Raw genomic sequence first — 26,767 nt, 5'->3', positions numbered from 1 at the left:
TGGGCGTGGTTGGCCGGGCCTCCTTGGCACCAATCACATATGTCCTCCACCTCCGGGAACAACCTGCTCATTCGAGTTCTTGTTAACTGGGCTCTATGTACCATTTTTAGTTGCGTTAAGTTTAGTCTTGCACATGGAGGTGGAATTGACCCTATGTAGTGCTTTGCTCCAGAGTCCCAACCCTATTTTGAGCTCCAAGTCTTCCTCTCATTTCCTCCTCGTCGTATTCAGTGCAGTCTCAGCCCTCTCTATCAGTTGTTCGTATATGTCGCTGTAGTTTCCTCTACCTAGACTGTCTGCGTCCAGTAGTTCTTCTAGTAGCGTCCGTTGCAGAGGTCGCGGGTACGTCCTTGTCTTTAAGCTGCAGGTATCTGAGTTTGTTTCCCTTCACTAGCTGGAATCTCTGTCAGTTCATCCATGTGTTGTGACCTGGCCGTCGGTGTATAGGTCCCTGACTTTGTGTCCCCCCATCCTCTCCCCATCTTTTATAGGTGGCGCCCGTGAGTGCAGGCGCGAACCTACGGCTATTGCAGATGGGGGCTTTGTCGGATATTTTGGTCAGGCCAAATTGTTGCCGTAGCAGGTTCCAGGTCTGGAGAGTGGCTACCACACTGGGCTGCTGGAGTGTTTTTTGGGTGGGGATGGAAGTGCTGCCGTAGCAAGGGTCTGGAGCGAGGTCCCCTCCACCTGCACCCACTCTGCTTCTGGCTCCTTAATCCATCCTATTGCTCTTTCTGCAGCTGCTGCCCAGTGGTAGTACTGTAGGCTTGGGAGGGCCAGCCACCCCCCAGGCTTTGTTTTCTGCAGGATCTTTGGGATCCTAGCATTCTTTCCCCTGTATACAAATGCCATGATTAACTTGTTCAGTGAGTTAAAAAGGCCTTGGGGATATAGATAGGGATGGATCTAAGTATGAAGAGGTACCTGGGCAGCAGATTCATTTTGATCGTCCTGTAATCCCACCTAACCGTTGGGCACTTAAGGATAATTTATCATGGCCAAATCACCTAACCAACACATCTTTGGACTGTGGGAGGAAACCGGAGCACCCGGAGGAAACCCACGCAGACGAGAGAATGTGCAGGCTCCACACAGACAGTCACCCAAGGCTGGAATTCAACCCGGGTGCTGTAAGACACGGGTGCTAACCACTGTGCCACCCAATAAATCTTTTGTAAAAATAACAGGCACATTGGTGTCACTGCAACCAATAATTAGAGTACCCAGTTCATTTTTTCCAATTAAGGGGCAATTTAGTGTGGCCATTCCACCTAGCCTGCACATCTTTTGCGTTGTGGGGGCGAAACGCACGCAAACACGGGGAGAATGTGCAAACTCCACAGAGGCAGTGACCAGAGCCGGGATCGAACCTGGGACCTCGGCACAGTGAGGCAGCAGTGCTAACCCACTGTGCCACCTGTGCTGCCCTTTGCAGCCAATAATTCTTGTTCAATGTTCTTTTGAATCTACTCAAAAGGCCTGCAAACGAGTGTAATTATGGGTATATCCAATGCTGATTTTTTTTTTCATCGTGGGTCATGACCAATTTTATAGGCCTGCTCCCAACAAAATGTTTTTAAAGCTAGCGTGAAAGATTGTGGATACTCATTGCATTTAAAGTAATTTACATTTAATCAATTTGCACCAGTTACATTGAAAGCACAGAACAGTGCTGTAAATTTAAAAAGTGCAATTGAGTTGAAATTCCAGGCCAAAGTAAGTAAACCTACTGAAAAGTAGATTAATCTCTTAACTAACTGTTCACTGCACTAACCGTTCACTGCACTGTACTGTGTATAAAGTTGGGCTGAGCAAAGAGCGGCTCTGAATATTATTTCCCTTTCAATTATTGCAATATATACAAAACATATGTCATGGCCCAGTTGATGAACATGTGTACTGTTTTCATCTTGTATGCTTTTCAGTACTATAATAATTAGCCAGACAATAAAAATAGATTTTAAACTTAAAGATGCCTTTTGTCCCCATGAATGATTATTCCTGAAAACATTATTGTATTTACATTTTCTGGGCATTGCCAGAATATAATTAATGCTCAGTAATGTGTGATGTTATTTTAAGGAGGACTCGGTGACAAATAATGTCCAATGTCCAAACCAAATAACGTGAATTATGACAATGGGGCTTTATCAAATTTATCACTTTCTGTGCTTCCATGAAGATTTGCAATATTTCATTTATGACAATATTATAAGCATTTTTGTGTTCAATTCTTGCAAGTTGTCGGTTAAATGCTCTCAATCAAATAGTAAAGCTGTGATTGTCAAAATGCATTATCGACACTGTAAATACGTTGGTCAAATTGTCAGCCCATTTAGATATGTTCATTATTTAATATCCAAAGGAATGTTATATTTTCAAATAAAATATGCTTTTTCAAAATAGGACATGCACTAAAACCACAAGTGGCCTCAATTTTTACTTCATTTTTGGATGGACTGAAAAAGTTCTACATTACCAAGGTATGTTCAATTTTTCAGTCTTTTAACATTGTAAAGTAATCATAGAATCATAGAATTTGCAGTGGAGAAGGAAGCCATTCGGCTCATCGAGTCTGCACCGGCCCTTGGAAAGAGCACCCTACCTAAGACCACACCTCCACCCTATCAGCGTAACCTAGTAACCCCACTTAACCTTTTTTTGGACGCTAAGGGCAATTTAGCATGGACAATCACCTAACCTGCACATCTTTGGCCTATGGGAGGAAACCAGAGCACCCGGAGCAGACGTGGGGAGAATGTGCAGACTCCACACAGACAGTGAGCCAAGCTGGGAATCGAACCTGGGACCCTGGAGCTGTGAAGAAACTGTGCTAACCACTTTGCTACCGTGATACTACTTAATAAAGTAGAAAAATAATAGAAGCTAGGAATAACTTGTTCAAGAAAGCTGCAATTTCAGCTGAACTTTTATAAATCATTACATTGCTTTTGTCAAAATTGTTAGGATATTTGTAAATTGCAAATAGGAAGAGCAATTTAAGTCAGACAGTCTCAGTTTTTCCACACCGCTCACCTACTAAAATTGAATAATTTGCATTCATTCCATATAGTATTGTATCTAACGACCTTGTTGGTTACAAAATCTCCTTTTGTGTACATCTGCAGCCAGCCCACGTCTGTGTTGATGTGGTGTACGCGAACCTCCAAAAGACATTTGATAAAGCGCAGCACAACAGATTTGTGAGCAATACAATGGAATACAAGGGGCAGTGGGAACATAAATACAAATTTAACTGAGTGGCTGGCAACAGAATCATGGTTAATGGTTGTTTTATGAACTGGAAGAGGGGTATAATAGAGTTCCTCGGGGTTCAGTTTTAGGATTGCTGCTCCTCCTGATGCCTATTAACAGCTTACAACTCGGTGTACAGGGCACAATTTCAAAATTCAGATGATATAGTTCTTGGGACTAAAGGGATTTGGGGGGAATGCAGGATCAGGGGATTGAACCTGATGATCTGCCATGGCATAATGAATGGCGGAGCAGGCTCGAAGGGCCGAATGGTCTCCTTGTGCTTCTATTTTGTATGCATGTCTACATGAAATGTGGATGCATTGTGAACTGTGAGGAGGGTAGTGTAGAACTTCAAAAGGACTTAGATAAGTTGGTGGAATGGATAGACAAATGGCAGGTGAAATTTAGTGCAGGGAAATATGAACTGATTCATTTTAGTAGCAAGAATCATAGACAATATAAAATCAAGGGCACAATTCTAAAAAGGGTGCAGGAGCAGAGGGATCTGTGTGTATATGTGCACAAATCATTGGGGGGGTTGATAAAGCGGTTAATGAGGCATTTGGTATCTTGGGTTCTATTAGTAGCAATATACAGTACAAGAGCAAGGAGGTCATATAAAATTTGTATAAAACACTGGTGTAGCCTCAACTGGAGCATTGGTATCTGGACACCACATGTTAGGACGGATGTGAAGGCATTAAAGAGGATGCAGAAAAGATTCATGAGAATGGTTCCAGGGATAATGAGAAATTTCAATTACATAGAAAGTTTGGAGACGTTGGGAAAGCTGTCCTTGGATAAGAAAAGGGTGAGAGATGATTAATAGAGGTATTCAAAATCATGCGTCATGGCAGAATACATTGGAAGAAACTTCCCACTGGTGGAAGGACTGAGAATCAGAGGGAATAGATTTAAGGTAATTAGCAAACGAAGCAATGGTGACACAAGGGAAAACCGTTTTTTACACCGAGTGAGTAGGATCTGGAATGCCTGTCTTAAGATTGTGGTGGAGGCAGGGTGAACTGAGGCTTTCAAAAGGGAATTGGGAAATGAAAAATTTACAGATCAACGGGGGAAAAGTCAGGGTGGACCACCTGATGGATTAATTGCTCCTCAGAAGGCCAGCGCAAACACCATAGGCCAAATGGCACCTCTGTGTGCTTTTCCATGTGACATTTCAGCAGAAGCTGGTGATCAGCCTTCAGCATAAACAGGCAGTACTAACTTTATTGTTGATATAGTGGCACAGTGGTTAGTGCTGCTGCCTCACTGCGCTGAGGACCCGATTCGATCCCAGCCCCGGGTCACTGTCCGTGTGGAGTTTGCACATTCTCCCCGTGTCTGCGTGGGTCTCAAAAGAATGTGCAGGGTAGGTGGATTGGCCATGCCCCTTAATTGGAAAAATAAAATTGGGTTCTTTGAATTTATTTAAAAAAATCTTTATTGTTGACAATACTCTGAATGAATTAAAGAATTTTTGCTTGTTTGTTTCTCATAAAAGTTAAGCGGTGTCCTTACCAGTACAGATGTCGTTGATGTCTACATTATACCCCAAATTATAGTTTTTGTGGGTTTTACATAGTTTTAAAGTGTTACTTGCTTTGACTGAATTTCTTACTAATGGGAAGTTAAGGTTTTGTGATTTTCAACTTTACTCTTTTTATTCAACTTCCATTTAAAAATGTCACCATTGGAATTTGAACTTCTTTTTTGCTCTGGAAGGCTCTTGAATGATGGTCTCTTGTAACAAAACAAATTTTATGAATTACAAAATTTTATCCAAACTTGTGTTGGTCACTGCCAGAACATGAATCAGTCACTATTCGAACTGCCAAGCACCAAATTGTTTTACTTACATTGACATAACTGTAATTCCCTTATAGATTGTCCTTGGCAGCCAACTTTAATTTGACATATTACACACAATTGGCAAGGTAGCAGATTAACAAATTTATAGATGGCTTCATCAATCCCATTGAATAGCTCAGAAGAGGAAACCAGATTGATTTGAGTCAGTTGTCAGTCATAATCTTGGCTTGAAAATAGTTGTTTACCATCATTTTAAACACAGTATCCCAATCCAAAGGAGCCACAGCACCACTAGTGAAAATTTATTTTTGAGCAGCTATTTTAACTTCTAATTGTGGGTGCAATCCACTTTAGCAGACCAATCACAATAAAAATAGGTGAACAGGAATGTTATAGCATATAATCGCAAGATATTGTTATACTAAGGGCCTTTCTACAGAGCCAGAAACTCTAACTGCTATTTTCTGAAAAGTTTGCCGTTTAGAGGATGCATGATTAGATCTAACAGATCAATTTGGGCATCCATGAGATGCTATAGACCCTCAGGAAGGGAATTGTATTTCATAACAATCTGTAACCTCATGACCTGACATTTCTCTCGCTGTACTATTCCCATCAAGCTTGGGGCCAACCCTGGTTTAATGAAAAGTGTAGGAGAGCATGCCAGCAGCAGCACTAGGCATACCTAAAAATGAGATGCCAACCTGGTGAAGCAACAACACAGAGACAAAATGTATGCTGGTCAAGAGAGGCAACATGCCTGGCTGCTACCAACAAGGCACAAGCCAGGAATGTGATGGAATACTCTCCACTTGCCAGGATGAGTGCAGCTCCAGCAACACTCAAGAAGTTCAACATCATCCAGGACACAACAGCCTGATTGATATCCTTTCCACAAATATTCACTCCCTCCACCACTGCCAAATTGTGGCAGCAGTGTGTACCATCTACAAGACGTACTGCACCAAGGCTCTTTTGGCAGCACCTCTATGCCAATGGCTCCTATCATCTAGAAAGATCGGGGCAGCAGATACATGGGAACACCGCCACCTGGAAGATCCCCTTCAAGTCATACACCAACCGGATTTGGAAATACGTCACCCTTCCTTCACAGTTAAATGGTCAAAATTCTGAGACTCCCTCTCTAAAGCGCTGTGCATGTGCCTACATAAACTGGACTGTAGCTGTTCAAAAAGGCAGCTCACCACCACGTTCTCGAGGGCAGTTAGGGATGGGCAGTAAATGCTGGCCTTGCCAATGACACTCACATCCTTTAAATTATTTTTTAAAAAGGACAGAGCTAAACGATCCCACAGCTATCAGATCAAAACTCTGCAGTCCTTCCACATCCAGTGTGCATGTTTCTCTGGCTGGCAATCAGTAGCTAGTGGTGTCCCTCAGGGATCCGTGTTGGGCCCACAATTGTTCACAATTTATATAGATGATTTGGAGTTGGGGACCAAGGGCAATGTGTCCAAGTTTGCAGATGACACTAAGATGAGGGCAGCACGGTAGCATTGTGGATAGCACAATCTCTTCACAGCTCCAGGGTCCCAGGTTCTATTCCGGCTTGGGTCACTGTCTGTGCGGAGTCTGCACATCCTCCCCGTGTGTGTGTGGGTTTCCTCCGGGTGCTCCGGTTTCTTCCCACAGTCCAAAGATGTGCAAGTTAGGTGGATGGACATGATAAATTGCCCTTAGTGTCCAAAATTGCCCTTGGTGTTGGGTGGGGTTACTGGGTTATGGGGATAGGGTGGAGGTGTTAACCTTAGGTAGGGTGCTCTTTCCAGGAGCCGGTGCAGACTCGATGGGCCGAATGGCCTCCTTCTGCATTGTAAATTCTATGATGAGTGGTAAAGCGAAAAGTGCAGAGGATACTGGAAGTCTGCAGAGGGATTTGGATAGGTTAAGTGAATGGGCTAGGGTCTGGCAGATGGAATACAATGTTGACAAATGTGAGGTTATCCATTTTGGTAGGAATAACAGCAAACGGGATTATTATTTAAATGATAAAATATTAAAGCATGCTGCTGTGCAGAGAGACCTGGGTATGCTAGTGCATGAGTCACAAAAAGTTGGTTTACAGGTGCAACAGGTGATTAAGAAGGCAAATGGAATTTTGTCCTTCATTGCTAGAGGGATGGAGTTTAAGACTAGGGAGGTTATGCTGCAATTGTACAAGGTGTTAGTGAGGCCACATCTGGAGTATTGTGTTCGGTTTTGGTCTCCTTACTTGAGAAAGAATGTACTGGCACTGGAGGGTGTGCAGAGGAGATTCACTAGGTTAATCCCAGAGCTGAAGGGGTTGGATTACGAGGAGAGGTTGAGTAGACTGGGACTGTACTCGTTGGAATTTAGAAGGATGAGGGGGGATCTTATAGAAACATATAAAATTATGAAGGGAATAGATAGGATAGATGCGGGCAGGTTGTTTCCACTGGCGGGTGAAAGCAGAACTAGGGGGCATAGCCTCAAAATAAGGGGAAGTAGATTTAGGACTGAGTTTAGGAGGAACTTCTTCACCCAGAGGGTTGTGAATCTATGGAATTTCTTGCCCAGTGAAGCAGTTGAGGCTTCTTCATTAAATGTTTTTAAGGTAAAGATAGATATTTTTTTGAAGAATAAAGGGATTAAGGGTTATGGTGTTCGGGCCGGAAAGTGGAGCTGAGTCCACAAAAGATCAGCCATGATCTCATTGAATGGTGGAGCAGGCTCGAGGGGCCAGATGGCCTATTCCTGCTCCTAGTTCTTATGTTTTTATGTATTAGACAATTAAACAACTAATGGTGGAGGACACAGCACAAATATTCCTACCCTCGATGATGAATGAGCTAGCATGTAAGTGCGATAGACAAAAAACAGTCATCAGCCAGAAGTGCAGGTAGATGACCCATGTTGGCTTCCTCCTGAAGGTCCCCATCATCACTGATACCATTCTTCAGCCAATTAATTTCATTCCATGTGATATAAAGAAACAGCTGAGTGCACTTCATACAGTAAAAACTACAGACCGTAATAATATTTTGGTTGTAGTGCTGAGGACTTGTTCTCCTGACTAGTTGTGTACTGTATCAAGTCATTCCAGTGTCCTTACAAGACTGGGTCTAACTGACAAAAACAGGACAACTCCAATCCAGCCAGTCATCAACCCCATCAGTCTACTCTCGATCATTAATGTGATGGAACAATTGAGCATCAACAATAAACGATGCTCAGTTTGAGTTCTGCCAGGACTACTTGGCCCCAAACCTCAGTTCGATTCCTCAAACTTCCAAGTATGCACAAAAAAGCTGAATTCATAAGTTGAGCTGAAAGTTGACTGCCCTGCCCTTGACATCAAAGCAGCTTGAATGTGTTGGGTATCAAGAAGCCCTAGTAAAATTGCAGACCGTGCGGAATCAGGGGAATTCTCCCCACTGGTTAGAGTACATTCTAGTACAAAGGAAGATGATTGCGGCTGACAGAGGCCAATTATTTTAATCACAAGGACATGACTGCAAGAGATCCTCAGGACAGTGTCCTAGACCCATCTTCATCTGCTTAATTAATTACCATTCTTCCATCATTGTCAGAAGCGGGTGCATTCACTGATGATTGCACAATATTTATTTCCATTCCTGAGATGCTGAAACTGTGTCCTCATGCAGAAAGACCTGTCCAAGTCAGGCTTGGGCTAATAAGTGGCAAGTGTCAGTGTGGTACGAATGACCATTTCCAAAAAGTGAACGTCTGATGATGTCCCCATAACATTCAGTGGCTTTGCCATCACTGAAATTTCCACCATTAATATTTTGGGGTCACCATTGACCAGAAACATCATAGGATAAGCGATATGAATACTGTGGCTACAAGATCCGGTCAGATGCCTGTTTTCTGCAGAGGGTAACTCACTCCGTAAACCCTTCCACAATCTTCAAGGCACAAGCAGGGAGTGAGGTAAAATAATAATTTCTCACCTATGTGCGGCTCCAGCAACACCTTAAGAAGATTGACAACTTTCAGGAAAAAGCAGCCCAATCACCTCCTTCAATACTCACTACCGGCACAGTGACAGCAGTGTGTATGTACCAACTATATGGAGCACTGCAGCAACTCGCCAAGGCTCCTTCAACAGCACCTTTCTAAGTTTGTGACTGCTACCTCTCTGAAGGACAGGGAAAGCAAATACATGGGAAAACCACCACCTGTTGTCCACCTATTTATTAAAAAGAATTTTGGCAAAGGAACTAAGTTTTGTGGTTATCAACTAGTGTGTACTAACTCCAATGTGTGGTTCATATATGCCAATTTTTTAACGTTTTATGGTCTTGGTCTAAAAATGCAGAACATCTCGGTTCCTAATTTTTTATTTTTCATGGGCGGCATGGTGGCATAGTGCTTCGCACTGCTGTCTCACAGCACCAGAGACCCGGTTCAACACCGACCTTAGGTGCCTGCGTGGAGTTTGAGAGTTCTCACATGTCAGCAAGGGTTTCCTCTGGTGCTCTGGTTTCCTCCCAGTTCAAAATGTGCAGGTTAGGTGGATTGGCCATACTAAATTGCCCCTTAGTGTCCAAAGATGTGCAGGTTAGATGGGGTTAAAGGGTTATGGGGATAGGGTGGGGGAGTTGGCTTAGGTCGGGTGCTCTTTCAGAGGGTGGTACAGACTTGATGGACTGAATGGCTTCTTTCTGAACTGTAGGGGTTATTTGGAATGTGAGCATCACTAGCAAGCTCAGAATTTGTTTTCCATCCCTAATTATTACCCTTGATCTAAATGGCTTGCTCGACCATTTCAGAGGGCAGTTAAAATTCAACCACATTGCTGTGGGCCTAGAGTCACATGTAGGCCAGACCAAGTAAGGATGGCAGATTCCGTCCAGATTTGATTTTAAACGTTTTGGGAATTGAGGATGTTTCCATTTACTAAATGTACCATTTAGAACCGGGTGGTGGTAATTCAAAAGTGCTTTAAATTGCGCTATTCGGGTGTAAATATATTAAATATCTCTGGTTTTAGATACAGCTTCCTCACGCATTCAAATACTGTTTAATAATCTCATACTTTTATTTCCACAGTTCAAGGGATTTGATCCCAATGAATTATGCGTAGCTACCCTACTTTTTGAGGGCAGCAGAGAAAAGGTTCTTCAACAGGAAAAGCATGTTTATGATATTGCTGCCAAAGTTGGGTAAGACTTAAAAAAATAACGTAGACCACATAGTGAGTTAAAACGGTTACTTTTCTAGTTCCAATTACAATTACATACAATAGTAACATATCCCTACCAACACAACATTAAGATTCTATAAGACATAGGAGCAGAATTAGGCCTCTCGACCCATCAAGTGTGCTCCATCATTCAATCATGGCTGATATTTTTCTTATTCCCATTCTCCTATCTTCTCCCCATAACCCCAAATCCGTTATTGATCAAGAACTATCTATCTCTGTCTTCAAGACTCTCCATGATTTGGCCTCCACAGCCTTTTGCAGCTAAGAGTTCCACAGATTCACCAGCCTCTGGCTGAAGATATTCCTCCTCATCTCTGTTTTAAAGGATCGTCCCTTCAGTCTGAAGTTGTGCCCTCTGGTTCTAGTTTTTTCTACTAGTGCAAGCACCATCTCCACGTCCACTCTATCCAGGCCTCGCAGTATGTTGTAAGTTTCAATAGTGGCTGGTTTAGCACAGTGGGCTAAAGAGCTGGCTTTTAATGTAGACCACAGCCAGCAGGTTCAATTCCCGTACCAGCCTCCCCGAACGGGCGCCGGAATGTGGCGACTCAGGGCTTTTCACAGTAACTTCATTGAAGCCTACTTGTGACAATAAGTGATTATTATTATTATAAGATCCCCATATCCTTCTAAACTCCACCGAGTACAGAACCAAAGTCCTCAACTGCTCCTCTTATGACAAGCTCTTCTTTCCAGGTATCATTCTTGTGAACCTCCTCTGGACCTTTTTTAAGGCCAGCATATCCTTCCTTAAATATAATAAACTCTATAATAATTAATATACAATTTAAGGTAGAAGTCATTGTATTTGAAATGGAGAATAAATGGTTGGCTATTTTCTTTTTAAACTTAAAGTACCCAATTCTTTCTTTTCCAATTACGGGCCAATTTAGTGTGGCCAATCCACACACCATGCACATCTTTGAGCTGGGGGGTGAGACCCAGGCAGACACTGGGAGAATGTGTAAACTCCTCACAGACAGTGACTCGGGGCCGGGATCGAACCTGGGTCCTCAGCGCCGTGAGGAAACCGAGCTAACCACCGCCACCTTTCCGCACCGGTGGTTGTCTATTTAACTCGTAAACAGAAAGTGCTGGAAAAACTCGGCGGCACGATAGCACAGTGGTTAGCATTGTTGCTTCACAGCATCAGGGTCCCAGGTTCGATTCCTGGCTTGGGTCACTGTCTGTGCGGAGTCTGCACGTTCTCCTCGTGTCTGCGTGGGATTCCTCCGGGAGCTCCGGTTTCCTCCCACAGTCCAAAGACGTGCAGGTTAGGTGGATTGGCTATGCTAAATTTCCCTTAGTGTCTAAAGGGGTTGCATGGGGTTACTAGGTTACGGGTATGGGACGGAGTTGTGGGTTTAAATGGGTGCTCTTTCCAAGGACCGGTGCAGGCTCGATGGGCCGAATGGCCTCCTTCTGCACTGTAAATTCTATGTTCTAACTCAGCAGGTCTGGCAGCATCTGTGGAGAAATGTGGAGACAAATGCTTTGTTTCTTTACTGCTACCACTACCACCCTCTTTCCTCCTTGACAACTAAAGCTGTCCACAGCTACTTGGCTATTTTCTAGGGGCGCGATTCTCCTCTGCCCAGGCCGGGTGGGAGAATCGCGGGAGGGCCGCTTTGGCACCCCCCGCGCGATTCTCCCACCCCCCCCCCCCAAAATGGCGTGTTGCGTTTTGCGTTTTGCGATTCTCCGGCCCGGATGGGCCGAGCGGCCTGCTGTTCCCGACCTGTTCATGCCGGCGGCAACCAGACCTGGTCGCTGCCGGCGTGAACATGGTGCAAAAGGTGAGTATGGGGCCTGTGGGGGGCGGAGAGGGGATCGGGCACCGGAGAGGGGGGAAAGAGAAAATAGGGGGCGAGGAGCGGCCTCCGACGCCGTCGTGAAACACTCCGGGTTTCACGACGCCGTCGGGCGTTGTGGAGAATTCCGCCCTAAGTATCTGGATTCCATGTGCTTTAATTTATGCTGCATAAACATAGCATAAGAAATAGGAGCAGGAATGGGCCATGCAGCCCCTCAGGCCTGCTCACTATTCAATAAGCTCAAAAGACCATGGCTGATCTGATCTTGAACTCAACTGCACTTTCCTGCTCCTCGCCCATAACCCTCAGCTTCTCGACAGTTCACGAATCTGCCCGCCTCAGCCGTGAATATATTGAATGACCAGTCTTAAAAAGACACTAAAATAAAAGCGAAATACTGTAGACGCTGGCGATGTGAAATTAAAACAAAGTGCTGGAAAATCTCAGCAGGGCTGGCACTATCTGTAGAGACAGAGGCAGAATTAATGTTTCAAGTCCAATATGACATCTTTGGATACAAATAGAGGTAGAAATGTGATGGGTTTTATGTTGAAAAAAGAGAGGATCAGTTGGCACAAAAGGGAAGGTCTCGGATTGTTTAGAGAGTGGGAGGGAGATTGAATACCAAAAATGTCAAAGAGCAAAAGGGCATCCTTCTATTAGCTTCAGAGAGAAGAATCTATCCCCCAACCATTGTCCATAATCACCACTATGTTGATTTTTACTCCCCCCAACTTAAATGGTTCCCTGTACCACAAGTGTGGTGGTCAATTTGCTCATCCTCCCTGCAGCCCTTGCCTTATCCACAGAAGCTTCAAGAACCTCAACCTGTATGGACAGGTACCAGCCATAAAGCTGCTTTGTTGCTACTCTCCCTGTCTTGTGCCCTCTCTCCACCAGCTCTGCTCCTCAGCTCCCCGGTAGTTGACTCGCAGTCTCTGAACTCACCATCGCTAATGTTTGCTGATCATCCAATCACAGATTGTTTCTCTTCCCAAACATGGGAAAGATACAGCCTGTTACAGGAGCAGTTCCATGCTGAATCCTCATTCAAACGTACCTGTTTGACCGGGATTTTGAAATTTGGCACCAAGGACCAGCAGAAACTTGCTTCAAGGGCCGCATTGGGCCCCTGGGCCACATATTGGGCAAGCTTGTTGTAAATCCTCAGTTTGTTCATATTTGTTATGATCTACCACCCAATTATTGTGCATCAACCTACAATCACTGGAAGATTTTTTGGAATCACCAGCTCATCAATATTAAGTGCAGAAAAACAGAGACCTATGCATATGTTTTGAAATGCAACAAGTGTGCTGACTATTGTCTTCAATTAAAATGAAAAACTCTGTAAATATCAATGAATAATATTTTTGATTTGCCTTGTCTCTGTTAAGATTAATGTTTTTGATTACAGGGGCCTGGCAGCCGGAGAAGATAATGGACAGCGGGGTTATATGCTAACATTTGTTATTGCTTACATTCGGGTATGTTGTTTGTAGATGTACTTTTCATTTTCAATTTAGTAATTTTGGTGCATTTTCCCCTAGACAGCAAAAACCTTTTGGAGATGAATTTTGAGGAAAACAAAATTTAACCAGTTGATAAGTTCTATACCTGATGGATTAACAGTAACATTAACATAAACATTAACATGCTTCTAGCCAACAATTTTTAGTGAGCCTGTTTAATTTAAAACATTTTTTGGATTCAAATTCTTCTCATCTTTTTAAGCACCATTAGTATTCAACATAATGAAGAGTTTAAAGTTCCTTGTTGTAACTAGAAGCTAATTATTCATCATAGAAGAAGGGAGGCTGGTAATTTCTTGTTAAGTACAAACAATTGATCATTTTATTCTCATAGCATGGATGTCCCACCTAGTGCAAAGGACTGAGAATTGTTAAAATGCATTTGTTGATAAAGATTTGAATATTGATCATGGAAAAACAAACATCATTATTCCTATAGGAGACCAGGCTTGCCGAGAGCAGATCTCTGATAGAAAAACATTACACGTTCATCTGACAGGTTAAGAGTTCAGAGGAAATGTGTGAGCAAGGAGCAGGTTTTGTTGTAAAGAATTTGCTAACTTGATGTGAGCCATCCCGTCCCAAACAAATAGTTCAGAATGTGTTCCCTCCATCCACCTCTCAACTCTGGTCTAGTTAACCTCAAGAGTATCTTTACTTTGATGTTGTGCCCCATGACCATTTCTTTTGAGGATCTCAACACTGCCATCAGCAGAATCCCTAAGTCAGGATATCTATCTACTAGGAGATTTCACTGCAAGAGTTGGTGTGGGCCTGGCCTTTCTGCCACAGACGTCATGGCCTGGGAAAGATAAATGAGAACAGACCGAGATTAGTCAAGCTTTGCTCCTACCGTGAGCCTTGTGTAACGGCAGCTTTCAGAACAAACCACGCAGCCAGGTGTCCTGGAAACATCCAAGATGAAGGCATTGATACCAGCTGGATCTGATCATCACCAAATGTGACTGAACAGCATTCTCAACGCATTTAGGCTACCGCAGTGCTGACTGTGATATAGATTACTCCCTAGTGTTGACCAGCGTCAGGATACAACCCTTGAAGTTTTATCATTCATAGGCGAAATAGTATGAGTTTTACAGCAATGAAGCAGGCCCTTTGTCCCTTCGTGCTTGCGCTGACCATCAAGCACCTTTACATTCTGTAAGGAACTTCTCAGCCTGGTTTCCTTTTAATGTCTGCACTGCAGGCTGTTTTTAAAGCTACAGACCTTTGGTTTTGACCCCTGTTATTTTTGAACCTTTCCTTCTAGCTCACCGTGTGTCTGTCTTGTGTGTCTGGGTGAGAGTGGGACGGGGTTTAGGGATATATAGATTGTAGGCCATTGTTCTATTGTTTCCATGACAATGCTTAACTCTTCTCTTATTATAAATAAACAGTTTTTAATATGTTTTATTTACAAATCTGGTGCCTGTAAATTATTGGCGCATTTGGGGTTCAGAGATCTCGGGAAAGCATACAAATTATGGGTAATTCACTTATGTTTGTACTCTGGGGTTTGTGGGACTGAAATTGACTGCACACTCGGCCAGGGTGTTGTAACAATACTCATGCCATTTCCCAGCACTTGGTCCATAGCCTTATATACCATGATGTTTCAAGTGCTCATCTTAAAAGCTGAGGGTTATTGCCTCTACCACCCTTTTTCATGCAGTGAGTTCCAGATTCCCACCATCCTCTGGGGGAAAAGGTTTTTCCTCCAATCCCGTCTAAATTTCCTGGCCCTTCCCATACACACACACGCACACGCGCACGCGCACACGCACACGCACACGCACACACGCGCACACACACACACACAGTTATTGTCCCCTTGACCAAGGGGAAAAGTTTCTTCCTATCTACCCTATCTATATCCCACATAATTTTGTAAACCATAATCAGGACCTCCTCAGCCTTCTCTGCTCTGAGGGAAAGAACCCCAGCCTAACCAGCCTCACTTCATAGCTGCCCTCCTAGCAGCAACAGCCATGCTGCCTACCCAGATAAAAAAACAAAGTTCCTTGATTCAATTGAACAGGTACTTTTTGGAAATCCCAAGCACAGTGCAGAAGCAAAGTCGAACATAATTTTAAGAAACCACCCGCAATACCACACTGTCAACCCATGGGAAGCTAGAGCAGAAAAATGCTGACTGGTTTGAGGTTAACATCATTTTCGTGGAACCTGTCGTTGAAGCCAAGTGGTCTGCTCTCATTAATTCAAACAGAGATCCGAGCAAGAAGACTCTGAATGCACTAAGAGTCACTCAAAGTAAAATAAAACAGACTGCTAGGTGGTGCACCAGTGACTAGTTACAACTTTGCTAAAATATCCTGTTTTTTTAATACTGGAAATGCAAGGGGCATGTATGAAAGAGAAAACGGTGGAAAGCCCATCAGCAAAGAAAGCGGATTCATTGAAACAAAGGCAGGGGAAGTTATCACCGACTGCAATAAACAGTTGGAGAGATGGGTGGAACACTACCTTGAGTTATACTCTAGGGAGAACACGGTCATCGAGCACACTCGACAACCTAGAAAGCCTGCCTGACATAGTAGGGCTGAATATTGAACTCCGTGGAAGAGCTGAGCAAAGCTGTTTACTGAATTGCAATGGACAAAGCTGCAGTGCTCGTGCTATACCTTCGGCATTCATTGAGCACAGGAACCTGGACAGCATCTACACAAACTCCTTGGTCCTTCCTGGAGGAAGAGGGCAGTGCCGCAGGGTGTGGATGATGCAAAGATTCTGACCCTGTACACAAACAATGATGACCACAGCGATTGCAACAACTATTGATGCATCTTCCTGCAGACTGGTGGAAAAAGCGTTTACTCATGTTGGCCTCGTCAGATGGCAGATCCTGGCTACATGCATCCATTTGAAATCCCAGTGAAGCTTCGTTATTGGAAGATCTAAAATTGACATAAACCTCGCAGTCTGGCAGCTACAAGAGAAATGCTGTGAACAAAGGAAACCACTATAAATTACCTTCATCAATCTCACCATGGCATTCGACCATGTGAGCAGAAACGATGCATTTAAGCTACGGAAAAAATTTGCTGCCTGCCGAAACTGCTCAGTGTGATCTCCAAATGAGTAAAATCAGCTATGATGGGGCAACATTGCATAAGTGGTGTCAAATATGGTGGTTTTTTGGCACCGACATTCTTTGGCATTTTCTTCACTTTGCTGTTGTCATATGCTTTCTGGTTGTCTACAGAGGTGTTTACATACTTTCCAGAACAGACGGAAAGCTGGTTCACCTTGCTCGAAGATCCAAGACCAAAGTGAAATAAGTTCTCAGTCACTTGCTCTATACTTGCAATGGTGTTTGAGTATTGCATACCGAGGGACACCTTCAGTGACAAATGGACAGACTCTCACACCACCTGTAAAGAGTTTGGTTTGACTATTAACATCAGAAAGACAAATCCATGGTCCGGGATGTTACCATACAGCTATTATCTATCAGAATTGACGATGCGACACTGGAGATTGTTGATAGCTTCACAAATATATAATCGTCAGCAATCTGTCACTTGATGCTGAAATCAACACCCACATCACAAAAACTGAAGCTTTCCTGTCTATGCCGAGTCAGAGAGTGTGGAACAACAGCAAACTGACTGCAGGTTACCAAGCCTGCACCTTTAGTGCACTAATGTCCACTATGGTGCAACCATCGTTTTACAACTATGACAACAGCTGACAGCAGCTGTCACTATTTCTATAGCTGATAGTATCAAAAATGCCTCATTCTGATAATGGGGAAATATTTTTTTAACAGATATTTTAGAATATGGTTACAGTTTAGTAGTATAAGATATACTATTTTTAACACTGCATTTTATGATCCTCAGGACTTGGGCATGGACTATTACATCATAGGAGAATCATTTGAAACCTCTGTTCCTTGGGACCGGTAAAGAATTCTTGTAAACATTTCTTACTATAAAGCATTTGTATTCTTCTCTGTAGCATTTATTTGTTGATGAAATGGTTACTCTCTATTATGAATGTACAGTTTAAAACCTGCAACACCACTTATATCTTTTCATGTTGCATCCATTGGAGAAGAGGCCAAAATGCACATGCCTTCATTGGCCGTGATGATAGTCATTGGAATTGGCCCAACACCAGTTTAAAATTACATGGTATCCTGGTAATCCACAGTACCTCTAGGAATAGACATTAGGAACGATATCTTCAGTTATTGTGCGCTCTTGTTGACAACAACACACAACCCCAATTTAGGACAGAATTTTACATCCCCGTTGTGGCAGGGATGGGGTTGTAAAATGTGGAGAGGTACACTCCATTGACTTTGGCAGGAATGGAAGATCCTGCTGGTGGGAGGGGCTGTAAAATTCCATCCTTAATGTTGAATTCCTGTGGGAATATTTAGGATGATTATAAATCGCAATGTGCTAATCACTCTCATATGAGCCACTTCATAAAGGATCTTCAGACATTCATTCTATACTTCAACTACTGTGTCATGCCAAGTTGGGCTGAAGAAATTTGGGTCATCAATCAGCATAATGGTTAAGTAAAATATTAGTTCCTGAAGAGATTGAATTCAGTTTTGACCCATTGGCTGTTCATATGCACCTCACAATTTCAGAGGTAGTTTCATGACTTAATTCTCCCCTATCCAATCCTGGAGAGGGGCATATTATAACTGGCAGAAGATGACTTTTTGGACCAGCAGTGTCCACAGTATTTTAGGTATAGTCTTCCAAATGAGACACTACTGTTGGCTCAGGTGAAATGAAAAGATTCTGTAGCACCAAAGAGCAAAGAGATTATTTTCTCTATCCGGACCATAATACTTCACTGAATCAACATGTTTAACACAAACCTGCTGTATGTGGACCTTTTGCGGTGTGCAAATTAGTTGCTACACTTGCCTACATAAGTTGTTGAACTTTAAGACATCTTGAGAATATGATATGGTGCCACATAGATGAAGTCTTTTTTTAAACTGAAGGATGTCCAAGGACTATTCTTTAAATTTAATGAACTTTTTAAAAATTAGAATGCTCTTTTCCCTCAGTGCTAATTTTGTCATCTGACCTATAGTTGGAAAAATAGTGGGCGCGATTCTCCTGAACCGCGACTAAATGCTGCTGCCAGTGGAAAGCCTGAGTTCACACTGGCACTGGGAGTGATATTGATGTGCCATTCAATGGCATTTGAAGTTTTCCCACCATTAAATGAAAGTGTTCTTATCTGTATCATTTAAACCATTTCAAAAGTTAGTCAGTATGCCAAGTTTAAAGGCCTGTGCTTTTGTGTCACGCCTTTGAAACTAAATTGTCTTCCTAGTTTGGATCTAACAACAGCAGTTTTTACGTAACTTTTTTTTAAATTTAGAGTATTCAATTCATTTTTTTCCAATTAATGGGCAATTAACACGGCCAATCCACCTATTCCGCACATCTTTTGGATTATGGGGGTGAGACCCTCACAGACACGGGGAGAATGTGCAAACTCCACACGGGCAGTCACCCAGAGCTGGGATCGAACCGGGGACCTCAGCACCGTGGGGCAGCAGTGCTAACCACTGTGCCGCCCTTTTTTTAATAGTTACTTGATAATAACATTGGCCAATTGTATTGGGGAATAAAAGTGGAAATGTATGTGGTATTTAATGCATTATAATCAATAATATATTTGAAATCTTACACCTGTATACACTTGTCTGTATAGCTACCTTTTGTTAACTTATTCTCAAAACATTTTGCTAGCTTTTTCCATTATAAATTTAGATGTCCACATTAAATTGAAAATAGTCTTAAGTAAATTTCTTGTGCTGTAATTGAACCTTGCCAGTAATGGTGCTGTAGCGACTCAGTTTACATCTTCAAGCTTTTTGGCTGGTTCTGCGTAAATTCCTCTTCTTCAATTAACTTTTGCTACTATAAATATAAAATAAAAGTATTATATTAAAGAAGGACAAAATATATGAACTTAAAATGAGAATTTAATTAAGTCTGCATGCCCAGCTCTTTCATCCTACTAGACCTGAAGACTGCATTTAATATTGGGTCCTTGTTTACATCCTCTCGAAGGATCAACCAGTATAATTATTAGCTTAATAGTTATTAACTTAGTTGTTATGCATTATGGGATCAGTTATGTTGATGGTCCAACTATGGTTAATATATAATTAACAGATGTGATGTATGCTGTTGAGTTACTTGAATACAAAGTGAATGTACATAGTACAGTATTTTGACCTTTTGTTAGAAAATCATTCATTGCTGTTACTTTTGGCATTGCAGAAGAATTGGTCCAGACTGCCAATTTTTCAACCATCTTTTATTAGAAGGTGTTAGGCAGATAAAGTGTTTCCACCTGTAAGTAGACCCAACAATTTACTCTGAATATGTATTTTAGGGTGATTGACCTCTGCAGGAATGTGAAAGAGAAACTAGTAAGAGAATGTAAAGAAAGAGGTGTTCAGTTTCCCCCTCTTGCTACATGTAGGTAAGTATTTCTTTTAAATCCTGCTCTCAAATATGGTTCTTGTGGTTTCAGCCCGCTAAAATATACAAATCTGTAGTTTACAATGATGTTGTCCTTTGTCCATGTGAATGCATAATTGACTGTCTTGTCCTTTGGAATACTCACTGGCCAACATGTTTGCATCGGACCTTGCTGAATAAAACACGTTGAAATGCAGCATTTAATCTGTTGGAACTAATTTCCCATGCACCTGTTGTGCAACTGGGCAAAAAATATTTGATAATTTGAGCTCTGCAAATGTTGACTATAGCAAGTGAGGGACTTTGTTCATCAAGCCCAGTCCTGAAGTGACATTTATGGTAATAATTATTATAATTATAGTTTATTCTTTTACTTGCATTGCGAAGCTATATTCTGAATAAACACTAAATCAGTGGGATGCATTTATTTTTAGCTGTACAATAAACAACTGGGGCTCCATTCACAGTTGGTAATCAGCTCTTAGACCCTTCCTGATCCTTGTGGAAGTTCTGTACCAAGTGGTAATCAGTGTTGTTGATATAAATAAGCAAGTTGAGTGCTTTTGCCTACTTTTGAAAGGATGAAAATGGCTACCTCCATGTGGCTGTTAATTTTGCTTTGCTCCTACTACCTCCATAGGTGACTGGGAAAATCACATCTTGATGAGAGTTTTGATTCCACTGAAGGCAGTGATGGTGCACTTTTACCTTTACAACGGTGTTGTAATTCAAATGCAGCCTTACTGCAGCTTCTTTTGAAAATTGCTAACATCGTACCAACAGCAACCGTTGCAATATTGTAAAAGATGTAGTCAATCATTAGATGTTACAATCTCATCACAATAAACTTCAGAGGTGATAACTGAATGCCAAGCCTTGATGGAAGATAGATTGTAGTAGGTGACAAAAAATAACGGGTGTTTTTTTGAGACTTGTAAAGAAGAAAGGAAGCGAAAGAATTTGGGTAAAGCACTCGCCTCACAGTCAGTGTGAGTGACTGGAAGTTGGAGATTATAACTAGAGTAAATTGAGGGGGATGTGAAGGAGGCCAGAGTTATGAGAGTGGATGATATGCTGGCACATGGTGCTAGAAGAGCTTGGAAAGTAACATGGAGAAAGACCATGGAGGGACTTGTTGAGGAAATTAAGGTTGGGTGATGGAAGGGCAGGAATTAGTATAGGATAGACAGTGCACAATGGAGTTTGCATGAGTTGTAGTTTTTGACGGGTGCAAATTGGAATCCCATGAGCCAAGATTTAGATGGTTTCATTAGCAGTGTGAGTAAGGGCAGAATGTGGTCATGGTGACTAGAATATGGAGCATTGAAGTTCAACTTGGTCAAACCATTCGTTTCAACTGCCAATCAGTAGTTGGCAAGAGCTGAGTCACTTGTTTAGATATAAACTGTCCAAAAATGGATGCTTGGGACTGTCTGGCATAAATGCATAAAAATCTGGAACAGGAACCAAACCTGCCTAATTCTGGTTTTATCAAAGGTGGAACAAGGGGTAGACAACCAACCCAATTATTGGAAGTGGTTCGAGCATTTAAATGTTATAATGAGGCAGCATGCCTTCATTTTAACAGTCATTCTATTTTCAACCACAAGCAGCTGGTGCCTGGGAAACTCGACAGCTGAAATTAAGCGAGAAGGAAAACATCTGGGGCCGCAGGGTAGCATGGTGGTTAGCATAAATGCTTCACAGCTCCAGGGTCCCAGGTTCGATTCCCGGCTGGGTCACTGTCTGTGTGGAGTCTGCACGTCCTCCCCCTGTGTGCGTGGATTTCCTCCGGGTGCTCCGGTTTCCTCCCACAGTCCAAAGATGTGCGGGTTAGGTGGATTGGCCATGCTAAATTGCCCGTAGTGTCCTAATAAAAGTAAGGTTAATGGGGGGGTTGTTGGGTTACGGGTATAGGGTGGATACGTGGGTTTGAGTAGGGTGATCATGGCTCGGCACAACATGAAGGGCCTGTTCTGTGCTGTACTGTTCTATGTTCTATGTTCTATCCATGAGATGAGTGTCTTTGCAGCACTGCTTTTGGGCAAAAAGGAGCAGGAATACTTCCTCCAGGCCCAACATGCTACCATGTTAGCCCCAACCCTCGCCTGCCTCAATCAGACATCTCTGACTTCCGTTCCCCACTTCCTCCCTTGGCCACCATCCAGTCCCCTCCCCATAATCAGGACCCCCCTCAGATCACTACGGGATGACTCCCTCTGCCACAACTATCTCTTTAAAGCATTCCCTCACCATGTGAAGTAAGCTTCCTGCCCAAGAGGCCTCCAGCCTGTCAATTCAGCTGTCCGTGGATGGGAACACCACAGAAAAGAAATGTAAACAGCCCTGCAGTTAAATTCTGCAGGACGTTTGCAGGAATCCCATTCCTTCTGGTTTCACCTCACAGCAACACCCCTGTGCAAAGGTCATGGATTTCTATCAGTGAACTTGTATTCAATGTAAGAACAATATAACAAACTATTGAGGAAACTATTTGTGTGATTGTCTAACAAAACTTTTTTGTTTCTCTTTCAGAGTTACCCAAACTTATGATGCTGGGGCGTGCGTCTATTTCTACTTTGCTTTTAATTACAGGGGTATAAGTGACCCAATTAGCGTGTTTGAGCAAATTGAGGTAACGATCTCCAAATACTCCTGTATCTGGTTCATTTTAAAGCTATGTGTAATATAAAAAATCGACTTTTCTTTGAAGATATTTTGAATTAATTGAAATTTTTTATGAATATGCAGAATGAGAACAGTTATATGGTGACTGGTTCCTATTTTATGCAACTTGTCTTTTTTCTGAACTTTTTGAAACACATGATCACCTGCATGTTTACAAATAGGTGTAAGATTCTGTAGGCAACAAGATACACTACGATTGCACAAAGTTGAAGATTTGTCTTGGTTCATAATCTAGTTGTTGAAACAAACTTTAGACTCTGATAATTATCTTGGCCTATGCTTACTGCAGCTACTGTCGAGCTATTAAAGTGTTCTGTCATCCTATTCCGGATGAGGTTTTGTGAAGGAAACAAAATCTAGTATACAAACTTGGTGGTACAGAACTTGAATATTGAAAAGAGAGAGAAGTTGTCAAAGTTTTTAGTCATGAACTCATTAGGACAAATGCAGGAATGCCAAATTTAAAATGATCACAACAATTTATACTCCAGGAAAAGAGGGTGCTCATTGATTGGCAAGTGAACTCTGATTGCCCGAGACATTGCCATGGAGAAAACAAGGGGAAACCATAGGCTTCCCAGCTCCAAGTTATTTCAGAAAAGGTGCACGGCTTGAACGTATTTATTTTGTTTGCAGATAATGTTTCTCTATGTATTTAGCTTCATGCAAAAGTAAATGTGCCATGTTACAAGCTGGACTAGATGTCATTTGGAGACTCTTAGTGCATCTGCTAGCACAGTTGGGATTGTTCAACTGTGAACAAACGTTTATTAATTTAGTAAACATTTTGTTTTGGGCTGGTTGAGCATGGCTGTACTCTGCCTATTGTGATAGCTGAAGGAACATGTTGTTTGATTTGATTAGTTATTATTGGGATGTATGACCTATGTACTTGACACCACACCAGCGTTCAAGTTCATGCATGACATTCTGTATTGTGTGATAGGTACAACATCATTTTGGACTGATGACAACATCCTTTAATGCAAAATACCACATGCATGGCTACTGCATAATAGCCGTGTGAAATGGCTTGCTTAACCTGTTCAAATGTTTGAGTACTTGCCCGTTCCAACATAATTTGAGGTAGACTGCACACTTCTCATGCACAATACACAGTAAAGAATGATCCGATCAGGATAACCATTGGGCCGCAGCATAACCTTGATGCACCTATTTCTGTCAAGCTTGCAATCTGAGCAAATGACTAGGTGCCTATTAACTGGTTTACTGATGAGACCAATCTCATAGCACGTGGAGCTATACAAATTGTGTATTGTCCTGTGAAGGTTGATTTGTGATAGACGGTAGTGGCTTCCTTTAGTGGTATATTTGTAAATAAACTCCTAATGTCGAATGAGCACAGGCAAGGCATTTCTGTCAGTATGTAGGTCATGTATAGTCTTGCAAAGATGAAGGAATCCTTCACCATGTATGCTGAAATCTCACTAAGAACTGGCTGTTGCCATTCACTAAACCATTTGAGTTTCGCTCAACCAAGCTTATGTATGAACGTGCCGCTGAAGGAAGCCATGGAAGTTTGTGCTGTGTAAGGCTCTCATGGCAATGTAGATGCAACGCCATTTTCTGAATCTGTATTCATTAAACTTATGAATTTAGCAACTCACGCAGTTAAGTTCAGTTTTAATACACCATGTACACCGAAATAGATGGTGTAGCCTTGGGATCTAGATCCGGCATGCTAATGTTTCCATCGATTTCCATGATAAACGTGTTTTTGATATAAAGAGCCCTAACTTGCCTGTGGGTAGCACTGTTGCTTCACAGCTCAGGGTCCCAGGTTCAATTCCCAGCTTGGGTCACTTGTCAGTGTGGAGTCGGCATGTACTTCCTGTATGTGCATGGATTTCCTCCTCGTGCTCTGGATTTCTCCCACAAGTCCCGAAAGACGTGCTGTTAGGTAATTTGGACATTCTGAATTCTCCCTCTGTGTACCCAAACAGGTGCTGGAATGTGGCGACTAGGGGCTTTTCACAGTAACTTCATTGCAATGTTAATGTAAGCCTACCTGTGACAAAGTTTAGTAAAAAAATTAACTTTTTGCCCTGTACATATTTCTGATAAGTAGTCGATACGTTTGCGATCGTTAAGTTTGCAGCTCTGTGAAACAATTTGCTTACATGCCTTAATTAGATCCATTGTGAGCTCAAATTCACTCATAAAATTCTACAGTGCAGAAAGCTGCCTATATCGCTCCCTTTCCTCGATGTGTTTGTTGAGAAATCTAATGGATTCTCTGCTACTGTCGATCACAATCCTATCTTCACTTGTTAATATACATGTTGGGATTTGTATACTGTAGCTCTACATTAGAAGATTAGCCTGATCAGCAATCTTGTAAATCGAGCCCGAGCTCTCTGCTCACATTGCAACTTGACGCAGAAATACAGCATGTCAAAACTATCCTGAGGGACGGTGGCTATCCCGATTAGATTACTGATCGCGGTGTATAGTGCAAACTGGTAAATGGGCCAAAGTCTGCCACTGTCAGACCTGAAAAGTTCCGAGCCCACTTCAAATTACCCTGGAAAGGCAAATTCAGAAATCTGAATTGGCTTGCAAGCTGTTTTATGCTGTTACTATCCAGTGGCCATGCAATTGATATTTTCCATGAACAGGTGCTATCATCTTTTGAAAAGACGTTCTGTGTACCACACAAATGAGCAATGATCTGTATGAATTTCAGTGCTGATATGCCAATTACGTAGACTGTACATGCAAGTGATTGGCTAATTGAATCAAATAGCAAGTTCCTTTGGTTGTTTGTAAAAGACAGAATACAAACCATACTCAAAATCCAAAACAAGTACCTACTGCTAGATGTGATTTTGCAATTGGACAGTACTTGTACAATTCTGAGTGCGCTAATAGCTAACTTTAGATATAGATATAGAGAAATACAGCACAGAACAGGCCCTTCGGCCCACGATGTTGCGCCGAACTTTTGTCCTAGGTTAATCATAGAATTTTGGACAATTTTTCATGGCCAATCCACCCAACCTGCACATCTTTGGACTGTGGGAGGAAACCGGAGTACCCGGAGGAAACCCACGCAGTCACGGGGAGGATGTGCAGACTCCACACAGACAGTGACCCAAGTCGAAATCGAACTTGGGACCCTGGAGCTGTGAAGCAATTGTGCTATCCACAATGCTACCGTGCTGCCCTTAAGAAGTTAACCTACACTCCCTTATTCTACCCTAATCCAAGTACCTATCCAATAGCCGCTTGAAGGTCCATAAATTTTCCGACTCAACTACTACCACAGGCAGTGCATTCCATGCCCCCACTACTCTCTGGGTAAAGAACCTACCTCTGACATCCCCTCTATATCTTCCACCATTTATCTTAAATTTATGTCCCCTTGTAATGGTGTGTTCCACCCGGGGAAAAAGTCTCTGACTGTCTACTCTATCTATTCCCCTGGTCATCTTATAAACCTCTATCAAGTCGCCCCTCATCCTTCTCCGTTCTAATGAGAAAAGGCCTAGCACCCTCAACCTTTCCTCGTATGACCTACTCTCCATTCCAGGCAACATCCTGGTAAATCTCCTTTGCACCTTTTCCAAAGCTTCCACATCCTTCCTAAAATGAGGTGACCAGAACTGCACACAGTACTCCAAATGTGGCCTGACCAAGGTTTTGTACAGCTGCATCATCACCTCACGGCTCTTAAATTCAATCCCTCTGCTAATGAACGCTAGCACACCATAGGCCTTCTTCACAGCTCTATCCACTTGAATGGCAACTTTGAAAGAACTATGAACATAGACCCCAAGATCTCTCTGCTCCTCCACATTGCCAAGAACCCTACCATTAACCCTGTATTCCGCATTCAGATTTGTCCTTCCAAAATGGACAACCTCACACTTGTCAGGGTTAAACTCCATCTGCCACTTCTCAGCCCAGCTCTGCATTCTATCTATGTCTCTT

At 42.5% G+C, this 26,767-nt stretch overlaps 1 protein-coding gene across 1 annotated transcript in view; it reads left to right on the top strand.

Moving 5' to 3' along the window:
• agps (alkylglycerone phosphate synthase) overlaps nt 1–26,767 on the top strand; it is a 213,311-nt gene that overhangs the window by 161,109 nt on the left and 25,435 nt on the right. The window contains exons 13-18 of the mRNA XM_038789318.1: nt 2,407–2,483; nt 10,129–10,241; nt 13,517–13,586; nt 17,495–17,556; nt 20,037–20,126; nt 22,661–22,760. Coding sequence (XP_038645246.1) covers nt 2,407–2,483; nt 10,129–10,241; nt 13,517–13,586; nt 17,495–17,556; nt 20,037–20,126; nt 22,661–22,760 — 512 coding nt within the window. The remainder of the gene's footprint in view (nt 1–2,406; nt 2,484–10,128; nt 10,242–13,516; nt 13,587–17,494; nt 17,557–20,036; nt 20,127–22,660; nt 22,761–26,767) is intronic.

The sequence above is a fragment of the Scyliorhinus canicula genome, chromosome 2, assembly GCF_902713615.1.
Source record: "Scyliorhinus canicula chromosome 2, sScyCan1.1, whole genome shotgun sequence".
In the NCBI taxonomy this organism is placed as follows: domain Eukaryota; kingdom Metazoa; phylum Chordata; class Chondrichthyes; order Carcharhiniformes; family Scyliorhinidae; genus Scyliorhinus; species Scyliorhinus canicula.
The sequence above is the reverse complement of the archived record's forward strand: the minus strand, read 5'-3'. Positions and strand labels throughout refer to the sequence as shown.